This window comes from Sprattus sprattus, assembly GCF_963457725.1.
Source record: "Sprattus sprattus genome assembly, chromosome: 11".
In the NCBI taxonomy this organism is placed as follows: Eukaryota; Metazoa; Chordata; class Actinopteri; order Clupeiformes; family Clupeidae; genus Sprattus; species Sprattus sprattus.
The window spans coordinates 24,255,415-24,273,841 of NC_137909.1; the positions used below are offsets into that span (position 1 = coordinate 24,255,415).

General features: G+C 42.6%; 1 protein-coding gene across 7 annotated transcripts in view; it reads left to right on the plus strand.

Annotated features, from left to right (window-relative positions):
• fnbp1b (formin binding protein 1b) overlaps nucleotides 1-14,139 on the plus strand; it is a 78,559-nt gene extending 64,420 nt beyond the window's left edge. For 3 of the 7 annotated variants that reach the window (XM_080847397.1, XM_080847402.1, XM_080847399.1), the window contains exons 11-18: nucleotides 4,297-4,311; nucleotides 7,493-7,602; nucleotides 7,843-7,975; nucleotides 8,512-8,636; nucleotides 8,973-9,109; nucleotides 9,525-9,683; nucleotides 10,972-11,013; nucleotides 11,578-14,139. In XM_080847397.1, the coding sequence (XP_080703523.1) occupies nucleotides 4,297-4,311; nucleotides 7,493-7,602; nucleotides 7,843-7,975; nucleotides 8,512-8,636; nucleotides 8,973-9,109; nucleotides 9,525-9,683; nucleotides 10,972-10,991 (699 nt within the window). In that variant the 3' untranslated portion in view covers nucleotides 10,992-11,013; nucleotides 11,578-14,139. The other 4 variants (XM_080847398.1, XM_080847400.1, XM_080847401.1 and 1 more) reach the window with 4 other exon arrangements.
• The last annotated feature ends 4,288 nt before the right edge of the window (nucleotides 14,140-18,427 follow it).

Sequence of the window (18,427 nt, forward strand, 5' to 3'; positions counted from 1 at the left end):
TTTCCATGGCTCTATACAACCCACACGTCCTGATCCCAAGTCAGGTCAGACAGTGGTCATTTTGTGTGTGTGTGTGCGTGCGTGCGTGTGTGTTCGTGTATGTGTGTGTCTGTGTGTGTGTGAGTGTGAGTGTGGTGAGGACAATACTCTAGGTCAGGCTTCAGAAGGATGTAAGGCTTTCTGTCACAGGAAGTGACATTTCAGACAGGAAGTTCAGTGTAGAAGATGACATGAGTCTCAGAGAAAAGACCTCAGACTAAAGGAGACACAGACATCCCAACCATCTTCTATTGATTATATATGTTATCATTCAATAAGTTAATCCCTCTTTTAGTTGTTCTTACCCATCTTCCATTGATTATATGTGTTTTGATTCTATAACTTAGTCCCTCTTTTAGTTGTTCTTACCCATCTCCATTGATTATATACTGTATGTTATTATTCTATAACTTAGTCCCTCTTTTAGTTGTTCTTACCCATCTCCATTGATTATATACTGTATGTTATTATTCTATAACTTAGTCCCTCTTTTAGTTGTTCTTATCTCTGTTTGCTGTTGTGTTGAGTCATTCTTTGTGCGCTTGTTGTAGCCTATGTTTTTTTTTCTTGTAATAGATGCAATAGTATGGCTCCACTGCAGGAGTTGAGACACAGAAAACACTCAGACTAATGACTTAAAGCAATCTCATCACATGCACTATACGAATGCACACATGCACACACACACACACACACACACACACACACACACACACACACACTAATCAGTTTAAGAATTTAGTGCAGCAATTCCAGTAAAATAGCTCCTGTCCATTGCAAACACAAATGCCCCCACTAACATTAATGATATCTGCATGCTCCCAAATACAAGGCCATTCAATATGTATGTTATGATATGCTGTTATAGGTATACTGTATATAGGTGTGTGTGTGTGTGTGTGTGTGTGTGGGTGTGTGTGTGTGTGTGTGTGTGTGTGTTAGTAGTTAAACCGACAAATATGCAAATTTGTCTGAACATGTGTTAGATGTGAGTGTTGGATAATTGTTAGATGTGTTAATCTCATTTTACAACTAGATGTTATTCTATTTTCTTTAATTATTTATTGCATGATTATATATTAAAAAGTGGATAGTGTGTGTGCTAAGATGTAAAAAAAATGTGTAGTGTGTGTGTGTGTGTGTGTGTTTGTGTGTACAGGTGTGTGTTCTTTTTTTCTTGAGCACAGATAAAATTGGAAATTTCCCGGCATCCCCTTGGGAATTGGCCTGCACAACCTCTGTGGCTGTGATCTACTGCCAGACTGTGTGTGTGTGTGTGTGTGTGTGTGTGTGTGTGTCTGTATCTCTGTCAAACATCAGGGAAAATGTGATCAAAGTACCAGTTAGAGCTCTGTCAGAGAGGTTGAGATGTATTGCGTCTGTGCAAACAAGTGTGTGTGTGTGTGTGTCTGTGTGTGTGTGTGTGTGTGTGTGTGTGTGCGCGCGTGTGTGTATGCCTGTCCACGCATGCATGTGTTTCTTAATAAGGATATATTCTCTACTGCAGCCTCCTCGCTCTATGTATTACAACAAAGAGCTGATGAAGCGGACTCTGGGCAGGCCTACATACGCTTTCGAGGCCAGACAATATGTCGTAAGTGTGTGTGTGTGTGTGTGTGTGAGAGAGAGAGAGAAGTGAGTGTGTTTGTGTAAAAGAAAGAGAGAGAGAGAGAAGTGAGTGTGTGTGTGTGTGTGTGTGTGAGAGAGAGAGAGAAGTGGGTATGTGTGTGTGTGAGGAAGAGATTAAGCGAGAGATAAGTGAGTATGTGTGTATAGATGTGTGTGTGTGTGTGTGTGTGTGTGTGTGTGTGTTTGTGTGTGTGTGTGTGTGTGTGTGTGTGTGTGCGTGCCTGCGTGCGGGCCTGCGTGCATGACTGTGCATTTACAAAATAGAGCTCTGATTAACCCTTCAGACATATCCATATCAATTGTTTACTGTGCATATATCTGTGAGTTCCCATCACCATACATACACACTGTTATGTGTGTGACTCTCGTGGTCTTGGTACGCAGTACCTGATGTGACATGACACATAACTAAGCAGTCATGTGACCCAACGTGGTGAAATCACCAGTGGCCCCCTGTTCATGCTATAAGCTTGCGGCTTGCCCCCTGGCCCCTCCCTCCATATCCCAACATCCATATGTATGTGCATATGTGTGTGTGTGTGCGGAGGGTACATTGTGCCACAAGTGCCACAAGCACCAGCTAGCCCAGAGTGAGGGGAAGTGAGCTGTCTGATTGGACAAACACGTCAGCTGACCTTTGTGTGAACACTTCTGTGCTCCCATAAGGCAGCACTGCAGCAATTACCCAGCATTCACCCCTTCTCTGTTTCCTGTGTTTTGTTGTGTGTGTGTGTGTGTGTGTGTGTGTGTGTGTGTGTGTGTGTGTGTGTGTGTGTGTGTGTGTGTGTGTGTGTGTGTGTGTGTGTGTGTGTAGCTGGATTAAAGGATTGAAATTGAGTGAAATTACAACACACTTGCACAGTTCTAAACTGCATTTGTCTCTTTGGGGAAAAAAAAATCATCTTTCACTGGTAATGCAGGCTTTGCACTGGTCCGGCACTGTAGGGGAAGTTGGTGGATGTGTGTATGTTTGTGTGTGTGTGTGTGTGCACATTGTGTGTTTGCATATATTGCTGTGAGTCCAACATCAAACACATTGAGTTCAGATCTTAGTTTTGCCCGCATGAGCAGTGTTACTAGAAGAGAACTCCAATCAGATGTTCTGTGCAGCTTTTACAGGCCTGTCCATCCTGCCTATGCAAAGTGTCCATTGGCTTTGGAGGGGAGACTTGTGCAGCATGTGCTTCCTGTCATAAGAGAGGGGGAAGTGGGGAGTTGCGTGTGTGTGTGTGTGTGTGTGTGTGTGTGAGTGAGTGAGTGCGGTGGGGAGGGGGGGCAAAATAGAGGCCCCCACCCCTCACCCCACCTACGAGCAGTGACATCATATCCTCAGCTTTTGGAACATCATCACAGCGCCATCTGGTGTTTGAAACCCTCCATATCGTTTTTCTTTGGCTTTTTGAGTCTCTATTTCTGCAGCTCTCTCTCTCTCTCTCTCTCTGTCTCTGTCTCTCTCCCTCTCTCTCACTCTCTCACTCCCACACCCTCTCTTTTAGTGTTGAATCACTAACACTGTAGATTAGTGCCACCTGTTGTGTTTTGTGACATGCTGGAAATCGTGTTTGACGAAGTTGTTTTTGCTTGTCACTGACACCTGCAGCAAAGCCTCACAGCATGAAAAGAAAGAAAAAAAGAGAAACAGCTTCCGCTCCTCTCAGGAAATAGAAATATCTCTGAGTAATCACTTCCTGTTCTGATTCTCTCTGAGGAAACACTGTTCTATCCGCACACTGTTGTCCCTCTATAAGTCGTCATGGCCACATGATTTGTACTGAACATCAGTAAAACATATACCAATGGTATACATACCAATATCAAATCATAATCAAAAATCCTTTTCCTAACGATGTTTTGATGAAGCCAGATAGTTGTGGTCTTTCAATACGCTTCTGAACTGTGGTACCACCGTGGCACAGACTCCCTCGACCCCCTAGCACCACCCCCAGCTGCCCATCACCCCCTGCCCCCTACCCCCCAGCCACAGCTCCTAGCACAGGGGTACCGAGGGAGTCTCCACGTGTGGCACTCTGTTCAAATGGTATTATCAATTGGTATTGGTCCAGTATGGCAGAGGTGACTTAATTGACCACTTAAAGATCTGGCAAGAGCAACAAAAAAATAAAAAGGTAAAAAAAAGAAGCTGTTGCAGATGAAATGCAGTTAACTTTAATATTGTGGTTAATGTGTCGCCTTCACGTGGCACTGTGGCCAGCTTGAAAAGCTTATAAGAGCATTGAGATCTTTGGGGATGTTTATTGATCTGGTTTGGGAGTTGACATGGTTGGCATATCTGTATCCGCTGTGAAGTTTTGGCTGCAGGTGGGTGATGACATGCATACACACCTTCACAAGTGATCACAATGCACCTTTTCAACAACAACTGTTTACCTTTGACATCACAACGCACCTTGTCAATAGAAACTGTTTACCTGTGACATGACAACGCACCTTGTTAACTGTGAAACTGTGTAAACCTTGTAACCTGTGACATCATAACATCCCAAACATGGCTGGAAAAGGAGGATGGTGTTATGGTACCCGGCTGATGTCATCTCGTTTTTCTCTCCCTCTTTTCTCTCTTCTTCCGTACCGATCCCTCCATCATTTCTCTTTCTCCTCCCTGAGCAGCTTTCTCTCAAGCTGGTAAGCATGACCGTTAACTGCATGAACGTCAACTAGCATGAACGTAAATAGCATGACCGTAACAGTAGACCTATTACTGTAGCATGCTCGTCGTCGTATTAACAAACGTCCCAAAACATTCACCGTTGTTTATGTTTTGCTTATTTATTTGGTTGTGTCCTTGTCCGTCTTTTAGTTTATTAGTTTTTTCGTCTAGTTTTTTTTTTTTTTTTTTTTTGTAATGCCAACTATCTTGTTGTGACTTGTTTTTTTCCGTTTGAATTGCAGGCAATACTTATTGTCTCACTTGTGTTGTTTTTTGCCTCTTTTATATTTCTGTTTATATGTTTGTTTTTTGTTGTTATCCTGCGTCCTGTCTCCTTGGTGACTGTCCAACCCTGCCCCTGTGTGTAGCTCACGCTCAATTCCCACATGCGGAGTCTGATTGAGGTGAACGACCGTCCTGTCTGTGTTTGTGTCCTGTAGTCTGTCTGTGTCCTGTCAGTTAATCCATGATGACTGATAAGACTAGCCAAGCCTGTTGCCACCCCACTGATAGTGTGATATCTGAGACTGTCTCTAACCGCAGCGAGGAAATGGGGACATTGCATTTTTTCAATCCAGTCTGTACACGAAAACTATTTATAACGACATTGTAATAATCTGGTCGTAGTTCAAAGGTTTTCATTTATTCACTGAAAAGTCCTCAGTATTAAATGGAACTACTGAGGATTAATATCAGTGACGCATCCACATGAACCGGTTATTAACTGGCTGGATTGAAAAGTGCACTGCAGCCATGCTCCTCTACCTGCACACAGCAGTGGTCTGGCATCAGGTACCTGATCTATCATGATGTTGTGTATTAACCAGAAGCCTCAACAGCAGTGAATAGTCCATACGAATCAGCAGAACAGTCCATCTCATCTGCTCACCGCCCTACCATTGGTCCCTTCCGTTTTCACTGCAGCTCACCCTGATGTTCAGTAGTCGTCCACAGAAATTGGGCTCGTAAATTACAAAGATTGATCAGGGCACTTGATTGATTAGATCAGCAAACTGTGGATTAGAGGACAGTGATGTGACAAGACTGTGATTTTAGCAGTAGGGTAGTGTCTGATTTCTGAAGTAGCTTACAAATACTAAGCACACCCAAACATATGCACATGCACAGATACTAACACACACACACACACACACACACACACACACACACACACACACACACACACACGCAGACAGACACACACACAGACACACACACACACCACACTGTCTTGCTATTTATCCTCATGTGATTCATATATTCTTAACATTAATGAGACAAATTCTGAATAAAAAAGGTCAAGGAACATCAGAAACCAGATGACATACATGCGTATAATTAACATAAACTAGATGCATAAATGTAATGTAGTGACATTAAATAGACAAATAGTCTAGAAACCTAGCTAGATGCTGCTAGCTGCCACCCGTCCAATGCAAGTGTGAAGTGAGTGGTGAGGTAAGGTAGCATGAGCTAGCCTGAGCTAGCACTCTGAGTTTTGTGTATTTGCATTAGTTCACAAGCACTGTTTAAGAGTAATCCCTGAATGTGGCCTGCAGTTGGAGCATGATGTTGATGTTCAGTGTTGAATGCTGAAGCACATTGATGAAACTATTTTGTGTTATGTTGCATGGGGCGGTAAGTGCTGCACTGTGGGGGAGACTGAGAGGGTAAGGTTGCTGTGTTAGCAAAGTGACCTCCCATTCCACTGGGACCTTTGAACCCTGACCCTTAATTAGGAAGGTTTGCTTGTTTGGTTGCAGCCCTGAGCTAACCCCTTTTCCCGGGAGCTGCTTTGAATGAGGGAGAAATCTGGCATAGCTACGTGCTAGTCTGAAGTCTGGCCAGCATGTATCTTTAGTTCTTCCTCAACCTATCCAGTCCAAGCTCAAAGTGATTAGATGAGAGAATGGTTATGATTCAAATTAGCGTTTTGATTCTCCTGTTGAGTGAAACATAAGTCATGTTAATGGCAGTCTTGGATCAAAGAGCATTTTGAATAAGTACATTTTCCTCCATAGTCTCTCAAGATAGAATTCTTTGGACATAATTCATTTTCCAACTATAAAAACACACCTACATAAACAAACACAATCTAACACACACATAGGCGCCCACACATATCCCTTAGAGAGCATATTTTACTGTCTCTCTGAATATGCGTGGGAAAGGATGACTCACCTTCTCCCAGGATCAATATAATTGTCTCACCAAGGCTACGCATGCCTGGTAGGAGGAACTCAGCACTCTGCTGTGCTCGTATCATTCTCCTTAAATGCTCCCAAAGCAACATTAGGGCATCAAAATGGAAATATTCTGGATAATATTCTGGATCTTGAATGTCGATATGTAATGGTATGGAGTTATTAAAAACTTACTAAGTGGAAAAAAGACTAGAAATTGAACGTTTATTTTTCGAGTCTCAAGCCTCTAATGTTGCCTCAGGCGCCTTTAATATACGATGAACTCACACCAGATTAGGATTAGCCTTCATCACATGTCCTTAGAAGCCTGCGTCCTCATATCACCTCAGAAGACTGTACCACATTATGGTTCAGGCTCTGGGCTATGTAAAGTGCCTTGAGACAATTGTATTGTTATGGCGCTTCATAAATAAAATAGAATTGAATTGAATAATCAGTCAGAGGACTGTAGGTGGTAAAGGGATGGAGTCCATTCAATTCTCAGTTTAAATGACCGGTTTGAGGCTTGTGACTGAAAACGTGAAAGGTCATGGATTGACCTGTAAACCCCTGTAGACATTCCGTAGCCTGTGATTCGCTGGCAACTGTGCCCCCAAGTCTTTGACAAAGATCACTTAATACTTGCCTACCTATTGGCAAGAGATGTTAGGGTTACAGTATTTGGTTCCAGAAATCACCGTAGACGTGAATTATTGATGTGGCAGATTATAGAGTGTGTTATAGTATGAAGGACAAAGTAGATAACCGACTCTGCTAGTTCTGTTCGAAACAGTTAACGCATTAAGGGGAACATTACTCTGTAGACATCTAGTCCAGAGGGACATGAGCTAAAGGCAATGAGGAAGCATCAACTAGTGGTTGTCGCTATACTTGTTATCCTGTGGGATGTCTATTCAAACGGACTTCTTTCTTCATTCACTCTCTTGTTCGTCTCTCCCTCCCACCTTCTCAGGGCTCTGGACCTGAAGACTTCAGTCACCTTCCACCGGAGCAGAGGAGGAAGAAGCTCCAGGCCAAGATAGACGACATCAACAAAGACATTCAGAAGGAATTGGACCAGAGGTACACACACACACACACACACACACACACGCACAAACGCACGCACACACACACACACACATACACGTGCGGACACGCACGCACACACACATTGCCACACACACACATTGCCACACACACACACACACACACGCACATACACAAATATAAATCAAGCTAGGCATTAACACATTGTAAAAGGAAGGGGTTAGTTACGGGTTGCTGAAATGTATGCATCTGATCATATGTATGTGCTTTCAGAGATGCGTTGACAAAGATGAAGGACGTATACATAAAGAACCCACAGATGGGCGACCCCACGAGTCTAGACCCCAGGCTGAGCGAGATCGCTTTCAACGTCGACAAGCTACAGGCAGAGGCTCAGAAGTTTGATGTGAGCTTTACACACACACACACAAATACATGGGCACACACACACACACACACACACACACACACACACACACACACACACAAACAAAACAAACCTTCATTCTTTCTCTCTCTCACACACTCACGCATACACACTCTCACACACACACACACCCACAAACACAGATACACTTTGAGATCTCATTGGATTTATTTCTGTCTGAATGAGTTCACCAGTGGAAGAGGCCAGTTGCACACATGTATCTTGCCTTATTAGGAAACAGTGCACTCACATTTCGTAATGTGTGCCTGTCTCTGAACTTTCAGTTTTAAAAAAAATGGACAGATTTGTAAAGGCAAGTTGTGTGTGTGTGTGTGTGTGTGTGTGTGTGTGTGTGTGTCTGTGTCTGTGTGTGTGTGTGTGTGTGTGTTTGTGTGTGTGTGTGTATGCATATGTCTGTGTGTGTGTCTGTGTGTGTGTGTGTGTGTGTGTGTGTGTGTGCGTGCATGTGTATGCGTGTGTGTGTGTGTGTGTGTGTTTGTGTCCGTCTGTCACAGGGATGGCTTGCAGAGGTTGAGGGCAGATTGCCAGTGAAAAGTGAGCCATCCAAGAGGCAGAGTGTAGTCTTCGAGACACAGAACAACGCACCGGTTACCAATAACTGTGCACAGGACAGAGAAAGGTAAAGTACAAACAGACACACAAGTATACATACATAAGCACAGACACCCTTGCTATGTATGTGTCTGTGTGTGTGTTGTCATGCATGGGGCCGGTTGTGTTTCCACAGTGAATGTATGTTTGAACATATAAGCTATCGTGCTTGTGTCAATAATGTATTTGGACATACAACCTTAATGTGTGAGTATATGACTGAGAGGGCTACAATAATAAGTGTATGTGTTTGTACATAATAAGTCTAGACTGTGTGTGTTCATGTGTATTGTGTTGCTATAGTGAGTGTGTGTGTTCATGTGTATTGTGTTGCTATAGTGAGTGTGTGTGTTGGTGTGTTGAGCAGCCCAGATGGCAGTTACACAGAGGAGTCCAGCTCCGAGCCGCCGGTGAAAGCGGTCGACCCGGAGTTTGACGAGTTTGAGGAGGAGGAGACCTTGCCCACCATTGGCACCTGCAAGGCCATTTACCCCTTTGATGGTAACCACGGCAACCCATAACACTGTTTCCTAGCGACAACCCCCCCCCCCCCCCCCCCCCCCGAATACCATAGAATACAATGAATATACTGCACCATACAGTTCCCATGAATGTCAGAAATGTACCATGGATTTGTCTGAAAGCGTAACCATTCACAAACATGTTAATATAGCAGCACCTTTAATAAATGTCACTGCGCTTTATTTGTCTCTTCCTCTTCCCCCGTCTCTCTCATTATTCTCTCGTTCTACCACTTCCCCTCCTCTCTCATTATTCTCTCGTTCTACCACTTCCCCTCCTCTCTCATTATTCTCTCGTTCTACCACTTCCCGTCCTCTGTCATTATTCTCTCGTTCTACCACTTCCCCTCCTCTCTCATTATTCTCTCCTTCCACCACTTCCTCTCCTCTCTCAGGCACGAACGAGGGCACCATCTCAGTAGCGGAAGGCGAGTTGTTGTATGTGATAGAGGAAGACAAAGGTGACGGCTGGACCCGTGTGCGTAGGAATGAAGAGGAGGAAGGATATGTGCCTTCCTCTTACGTGGAAGTGTTTCTGGACAATAACACCAAAGGTTTTATGACTTATATTTAATCTTTTTTTCTGTTCACTCTGTTTACTAATGAGGGCCTAAACTTAACACAATTCAAAATCTCTTGGGCCCTAAGTGTGTGTGTGTGTGTGTGTGTGTGTGTGTGTGTGTGTGTGTGTGTGTGTGTGTGTGTGTGTGTGTGTGTGTGTGTGTGTGTGTGTGTGTGTGTGTGTGTGTGTGTGTGTGTGTGTATGTGTGTGTGTGTGTGTGTGTGTGTGTGTGTATGCGCGTATGTGTGGGAACTACAGCAGTTCACAGCTGAAAAACACATGAGCTGTGCACAGCCCCCTTTTCTGCAGTTCCCAGTACCTAAAGAGCCTTGAACTCTGGGGTTTGCCCCTGCCACTCAGGAAGCACACAGTGGACACAGCCCAGAATTCAGGAATGTCACTGGTCACCAGCAATCACACCAGTAATCACAGCTTGTTTTAGACAGGCAGGTAAATGGACAGCTTGTTTTAGACAGGCAGGTAAATGGACAGCTTGTTTTAGACAGGCAGGTAAATGGACAGCTTGTTTTAGACAGGCAGGTAAATGGACAGCTTGTTTTAGACAGGCAGGTAAATGGACAGCTTGTTTTAGACAGGCAGGTAAATGGACAGCTTGTTTTAGACAGGCAGGTAAATGGACAGCTTCTTTTAGACAGGGAGGTAAATGGACAGCTTGTTTTAGACAGGCAGGTAAATGGACAGCTTGTTTTAGACAGGCAGGTAAATGGACAGCTTCTTTTAGACAGGGAGGTAAATGGACAGCTTGTTTTAGACAGGCAGGTAAATGGACAGCTTGTTTTAGACAGGCAGGTAAATGTGAGTTTGCCAGACTGGTCAACTTTTTCTTGAGAGCGTGTCACGTGTCAGTGTGGATTGGGTTAGATGTGCAGCGGTGACTTCCTTAGTGTGAGCTGCACTGGAGGAAACATTCTTGTCTTGATCTCTTACGTGGAAATGACCAGCGGCTTGCCGTAGCTCAGGAAACTGCATGTCAGCACGAGTGCTGAGTTTAGTGTGTGATTATAGAGTCGATCGTTCCTCTCTTTTGCCAAAAGAGTCTGTCTAGAAGAAGACTGAGACCTTTCTGTGAATGGTCCTAATCTGGAATGTTATTGTAAGAACTGGCTGTATTATCCCAATAATCATGCCCCTAATTGGACACATTTAGCCAATAGAATTGTAGGTGGACATTATTTTCATGTTTGCATACTAAGCTCAACAGAAGTGGAGGTCATTGGCATGATGGGAATATTTTGGAATATTCAACTGATGTGTTTCAGAGCCTTGGAGGGACTGGTGACGGAATAACCCGGGCTTAGCCGGTGAGCAAGCGCAAGTATGAGGCTAGTGGTGCCTGGGCATGGGTTGGACAGTGCTGGCTGACCAAGGGGAGAGAAGTGTGGAATGAACACGCTGATGCATGGGCCTCTTACCAATTAGCTGGGGGGTTGACCCTGTCTGCTGTGGTTTGTGATGGCGGTGATGCTGAGAGATACTACAAAGGCAGAACTGTGTGTGCTTTTAATAAGAGGGAGGGGGTTTCTAACACTCTACATTATTGCATGAAGCTTTTACTGACCTCCTGTGAATGAGGCAATACCTTACATGTGTTGGATTCCTATTTCTGGTGAATAATGTGTTAAGCTCGACATTATAGTTGTATATAGCGTGTGGTTGTGTTTGTATCTATTCTCCATTAAAACAACAATGCATACTGTATGTGTGAACATCCAGAGACGTGTGGTGTGTGTTCGTGGCTGGATGCGTTTGGATACTGGAATGATGTTTTGCCATGCACAACATGTTGTTTTGTACATATGATTCTAAATGGATCAGAATCTTCTCTAACATGTTATTCTGTCTTTCTGTGTGTGTTTTCGTTACAGATTCCTAAAACATGTGTGACGGCTTGGTGGAAGACAGAGGACAAGCTGCCTGAGATAAAAACTGCACTCTGAAAGTGTAAAAGATAGTTGGAGTAAGAGAACGATGGGAGGAAAGAGATGAAGAGAGCTGATAAAGAGGAATATCTGATTTTTTTTTTTTTTTTAAGCTTTGATACTCCGGTCTAGTTTATAATTTTTTTTGAATCTCTGACACCATAAGCCTGGGTCAAAATTCGAAAGTCAGCTCTCACATGTTTTTATAAAATATTTCATTTTTTGTCTTTGGTTCAGCTCTGGTGTCTGTTTGCAAGTGTACTGTTGTCAAGCTGTGTGTCGTCCAGTTGCCCTGGTGTTTACACACACTGCCACACACGCTGTGCTGCTTCCTCCTGCTCTTTGATACTTGGTTTTTGTGACCCTTGGAAAACAGGGCTGTGGGGGGTGCCTAGGTAGGAGTCGTTTGCCCAGGTAGTACCAGTTACAGCCACAGGGTGGAGCCATTGCATACGCATGCATATCACTCACTTCTCACACCTGTCTCTTCCTCTCATTTTTCACTCACTCAGTTCAGTTCGCTCTCGCAAGGTATGCCACTGCGAGAGACCTCAAGAGGGAGAATGACTGCATCCCACCCTAGAACTTTCTGGAACTGGAAACAAGCTTCACCTTCAGGGTGGAGGCCATACAGGTCGGCAAACACTGAAAGGGTTTTTAAGCTTTGGAATTACACGTGTCGTTTCTACAGTTGAATCAGAATTGGTAGTGCAGTGGCTTCAACATTTTTTTAATCAGCTTGACCCACAATTCTTAGCAGAGGCAGAGTGTCGGGTGAGGCCACCCGTTTCATTACTAACACGTGGGCTCACTGAATGTGCCATCTCTTCCATGCCAGGGCAGGGCTGCATTGCTCTCATGTGTTCTCTTGCTTCCCTTCTTGTTCTGTTACCAGTTTAGCTTTATGCTCATGAACACTTCCCGCTGACTAGCTGCCTCTTTTTGGGTTGGGTTCTCTCTTAACCTGAATGCCATTTGCTTGTCTTGTTCTCATTTTGTTCAGCTGTATCTTATTTATCTTCGCTTATAACTATCACCACTTAATCGAGGATGAACCCCAACGACAAATCATCAGGATCTGCATCGCTTTTTCTTGTTTTTTGTGTATAATGTATACATTGTATGCATTAATTACAGATGTACTGGGAGCGAATATGAACAGGTCTGTCGTGTCACACGTGTGTTGGTGTATGACCTGTTTCTGCGTTATGGGTTTGTCATTGGATCAACCCAGCTACTTTTCAGTGGTGTCAATCTAACAGTTGAGTCCATGCACACATCTTTACACAGTAAACCTGTGACCATCACATCAAGCCTTAAAGGGGCATGAAAGAGAGATAGAAAACAAACTCCATTTTGTGAATGCCATGCCATGTAATGATCTGTGGAGTCAAATTTTAATAGGCTTTTTTTAGTTGGTGGTGAAGGGATCTCCATCCTCTCACTGCTCTTAAAGGCACATATGTGATTTCAGGTTTTTGATGTTTCTTTAACAGATGGATGGACTGTCTTATTTTACTTTGTGGCAAAAGAGAGATTTTTTTTTTTTAGATCTTAATGCTTTTGTTTTGTAGTTGTTTTTCATTTTGTTTTAATGCTGGAAAATTAAAGTTGCGTCTGAATCAAGGATGCCCACGGCCAAACCACAAGAGAGAGAACAAGGGCCATCTCATCTGAACTGTAGAGCATTCAGAGACCTGATGTTTGGGGCGGATTTCACATTTGTATTTTGCTCAAAGAGGCTAGAATGATGTGTCTGGGGGATGTTTGATGAAAAAAATGTTCGTAAAATGTATTTACTTGAGCAACATTGCAAAAACAGATGACTGAAGTGCTATTGAATATACCACTGTAAATATACGGTAAATTCCAGAAATGAGAAATATCTGAATTAACACGTATAGAGATAAACTTGTGAACAATGCGTCAAAAACATAACTCCTGTGTTTCCGTCCGACTCCATTGAGACGTGTAGATACCGACATGGCAAATGCTGTTGTTTTTGCTGTTCCGTTATGTTGTTAGTGGAAGGGCTAGAGAGAGACTGCCATCATCAACGCAAGCAGACCAGGGGCTCTGAGATGTCTCAAGCCCCACAGCCACAACTGATGGATATCAATAGGAGTAAGACCTTCAACAGATTAACACACTGAGAGGAAATCGCTCACATTGCTTCTCCAGTGTCTCTCTTGCTAACGCCATACACACGTGGCCCCTCACTGTACAGATCGCTTGGCCACTTGGAAGCAGAGAGTATATATAAATATATAGATAAGAGAATAAACTAAGGAGAAAAGGAGAGAGAGTCTATTTTTAAGGTTTTAACTAATTGAAGGTGTTCTGTTTTTTTTTTCCGGCTTTGCTAAATTCAACATTTTCTTTCTTCCTATTTCATGGTTCAGTTTTGGTTAAATGTCCAAACAATGTGTTTTGCACTTTTTTTGTTTCTTCCATTTGGTATGCTTGTTTCTCAGCACTGAATATGTTGTATTGTGTTAACTGTGCCAATTAAACATACAGAAAGCAAATGGTTGATTTTGTGTGGTTTTGAAAGAATGTTATGTTGATAATATGTAATTACCTCAGTGAAACAGAGATTTAGATATCAGAAAGTGAAGGATATTTTAATCCGGACAATTAAACGTCAACATTGTACAAAACAAAATTGAAAAAAACTGGTGGCACACTTGGTGAACAGTAATGAATACAGAGTGGCGTACTACAGATTCGCCCCCCAAGTCATAAACTTACGGTGGTACCGTGTTACATGTTACTATCTAAAGTGATTTTCTCAGATGAAGTCCCTTGGTAGTTCTATGGATGATAAATTCTCTGATGCCATATAGCTTACTGCTTTTTATGCAACCCTAAAATAATAACTTAATATTTAAAAATGAGAGATAAGCAACAATATTTGGCCTATGGCAAACATTGGAAGTATGCCAGAGAGGTAGAGGGCGAGAGGCGACCTACAGATACAAACATTGATACTTTTACTTGGGGCAGCAGCATCAGAGCCAGTGTCACTAAGCAACTAAACAAGCTAAATAATAAAGAGGAGGCATAATGGACAACACCACACCCCCCCCACCCCACACACACAAACATGACCTACTGGTCGGAAATAAAGTGTCTTCAGTAGTGTCTTGCTCCGCTTCAATGAGGACCATTACAGGAGGTCATTCCTGCCCACCACAATAGCCATTAACGAGGCCAGTGGCAATGCACAATGCATATTTAATTTGCATGTGCAAGTATATTCCCTTATCTTGTGTAGTCGCTCTATAGTACCTATCCATCTTTAAAGGATAAAAGTTACTAGCTTCCAGTTCCTCTGTGAAATTCCTGACCGTTAATACTACTGTTTCTTAATTATCATTTCAACAGTAAACAATACTGTCCACCATCGACCAAGTAAGCAACAGTCTCCCAGACGCAGCATGCAACACAGGTTTGTTCTGTGAAAAAACATGTCGTAAGGCAGTGACACCTGCCGTAGAGATTTTTCAGCCTCGTAAAGCTGGTTTCTACAGACAGCGTTTTTTTGTTGGTGGTCTCGCACTCCTCTTGAGGGATAGCCTTGCACTCTTTCTGACACTTGTCCGCCTTGGAGATGGAGGAAGGCTTGAGGGACCTGGCAGGTCAGAAGAGCTGAGGCTGTCGGAATCCTCATCGCTGTCGTGGAGCATCTGAATCACTTGAGCGGGTGAATATGTCTTCTTTTTTGAAGCTGTAGGAGTCAAGAAGCAATGCACATGTTATTAAAATTTCAGTTACTGTTAATGCTGTTAATGCTTTATACTGTTACTTTAATGTCCACTGATCACCAAAATGAGTTCAGTACAGTAGCTCGGGAAATATCTTTTTCGTGATATGCCTTGATATTTTTAGTTTATTTCACCTAACTAAAAACACAAATGCAAAAGTGCCATATGTGGTGATATTCTAAAAAACCTCAGCAAAAATAACGTGAGAGTAATGGAATGTCGTAAAGTATTTGTAAATCAAATGTAAACATACCCATCCCCGTTGGTGTGGGTGCTCTCTTGTTGAAGGATTGGCTTGCACTCTTTCTGGTACTTGTCCGCCTTGGAGATGGAGGACGGCTTGAGGGACCTGGCAGGTCAGTAGAGCTGAGGTGTGTTGGGAGAGGGGAGGGGACAGGTGCACTCGTTGGAGCCTCTGCAGAAACACTGGGTAGTTGGGGACTGGAGAATAAAGGAAATACAACAAATATCGTAAAATATCAATGGTGATAAATAAAACACAATATTCCTATATTGTTGTGCAGCTGTGATGACATATACAGTAATAACATGTCCTTGAATTTGACAAACATAACTTGGTACAAAGTAATACAATATATATACAAACAGCGGGTATAAGTTATCATAAGCGCTTAACATATTATCAACTAGTTCATGACCTACTGCATGCTAATAACATGACGCGTGTGTGCAACCATAAATGAAGATTTGTACTTACAAGTCCAAGATAGGGTCCAGTCGATTCTCAAAACACATCCATTCAAAGGAATCCATGCTAGACCAAGGGTTATCTGTAGATTCACTGCTGTATCCACTGAGGCTGTCCAATTCTTCATCGCTGTCATAGTGAATCTCAGGCACTGGAGCGTGTGAATCAGCCTTTGTCATATTTTTGAAGCTGTAAGGGTCACGAAACAATGCACATGTTATGAAAAAATCTTGGTCACTGTTGTGAATATTTACTGTCCATTGAAAATCAATCCACCAAAATCTAGATAAGTCAGAATCAGATCAGAATTCTAGGCAGTGGAAATCTTGGACAGTAGCTCGGAAAATAACTTTTTTCTGACATGCCTTGATTTTTTTGTTTATTTCACCTAACTAAAAACATTGATGCAAAAGTGCCATATATGGTTATATTTTAGCCTAGGTGTAAACACACTTGAGATTGCCCCCTACCTATACCCATTGTCACTGCTTATGGCCCATCTGTCAAAAACAATGGCCAATGGCCCTGGAATGCCATTGCGGCTCTCACAACCATCAGTTTACACCTTTCATCCATCATCAAGTCCAAAACAGTGCGAAATATGGCCTCCTCTACCGAAATGATCTGTCCACATCAGGATGCCAAGCATCAGAACAGTTTCTGGTAGAAGGCAAATGTAGACATCACATTATTTGCACTTCCAAGGAGTTTCTGTTCATTTCCCACTATGCACCCCAGCACGAGCCTCCTTCCCACCATTGGTGTTGAGCTCAACTCCACACATTGGTTGGTGAACATGTGTGGCGTTTAACAGGAGCCCAATTACAAATCAAAATCGCCTTGCAGTTTGTGGTAGTATAGCCTGAACTCAGAGCATAATGCCATGCGTTTTACTCTCTATAATTTAATCAACAACATTAAAGGCACCCAGTGCAACTTTATGTAAACATTCATTGAAAAATAAACATTCAATTTCTAGTATTTTTAACACGTAGTAAGTTTCAATAACTCCATACCATTACATATCACATTCAAGGAGCAAAGATGATACGTCGTTGTGTGGTGAGAACTGATAGAAAATCATAAACAACAACAATCGCCGGTGGGGAGAAGCCATTTTTCCATTGACTGGAAGCCTGCTTTATTTATTGTAGGTTACAAAAAATAAAGAAAATGGCGGCGATTGTTGTTGTTATCGATTTTCTATCAGTTCTCACCACACAACGACGTCTCATCTTTACTGCTTGAATGTCGGTATGTAATGGTATGGAGTTATTGAAACTTACTACATGTAAAAAAAGACTAGAAATTGAATGTTTCTTTTTAAGCCTCGAAAGTTGCACTGGGTGCCTTTAATTACAAGAGCTAGCCAAACGAATATAACTTACTCTTCACAAATATCCTCAGCGGGGTCAAGACGAAGCTCAAGGTGGATACGTTCGTCCTCGTTTTCAACACTTTCAGCCAAAGAGTAGTACTCGTCCTTGTTCTCCAGAGCATATTATAAATTAAATTCAACATGGTCTTGTTTATACTGGTGAAAAGGTTGAAAAGGGGTGTTTTCGCGGTTTCCCTTTCTACGTCATGACCCAATAGCGATCGATAATTTGCCATGCGCTTATCATATGAATATAGCCTACCTAATTTGCTAATGGGTTGGCCATTAGCAGCTGCTTCACCCAGAGATGTGCAAGATTTTAGTTGTATGCCCCCTACAAAGTGATAATTAAATCTTGTTTTGAGCGGTATATATTTGAAAAGTGGAAGTCTCTGGGTTTCTGTTGGTGTTATTTGTATGTCTCGCTGAGCTTTTAAGGCATACTGACATCAATCGGTTCCATGGCAATGTTCCAAAAGCCCATTATTCCGACATCCCGCTGTTCCGAAATTGTGAGCACAGCAACGTGCACAGTATCCCACATGCACAGTATCCCAATTAATTGAACACACAATCATAAACTTATAAATACATTTATTTCACAAGCATAAACTTTAATTCAGATTATCATAAATGATTGTTTCTTTCCATGGTAATAGGAGCCGTCAGAATAATTCGCTTTTTTGTTGGCCATTTCTGTTATGCAGCACATGAGGGCAAAGAAAATGGTGCATGGTCTTGATCATTTAGATTTCGTTTCAGTATTTCAAAGTGAATGAGATGTAGGAGCACAAGAACAGTGAGTGTCTAGCAGCGATTATCATATCATAGACATACATGATGCATGTGTCTATGGATGGGATCTCAAGCATGCGCAAAGACGTAATCTCTTTGTAAAGGACTCTGAAAGAAGGTGTTGTCTTTTGAACACCTTATACTCTA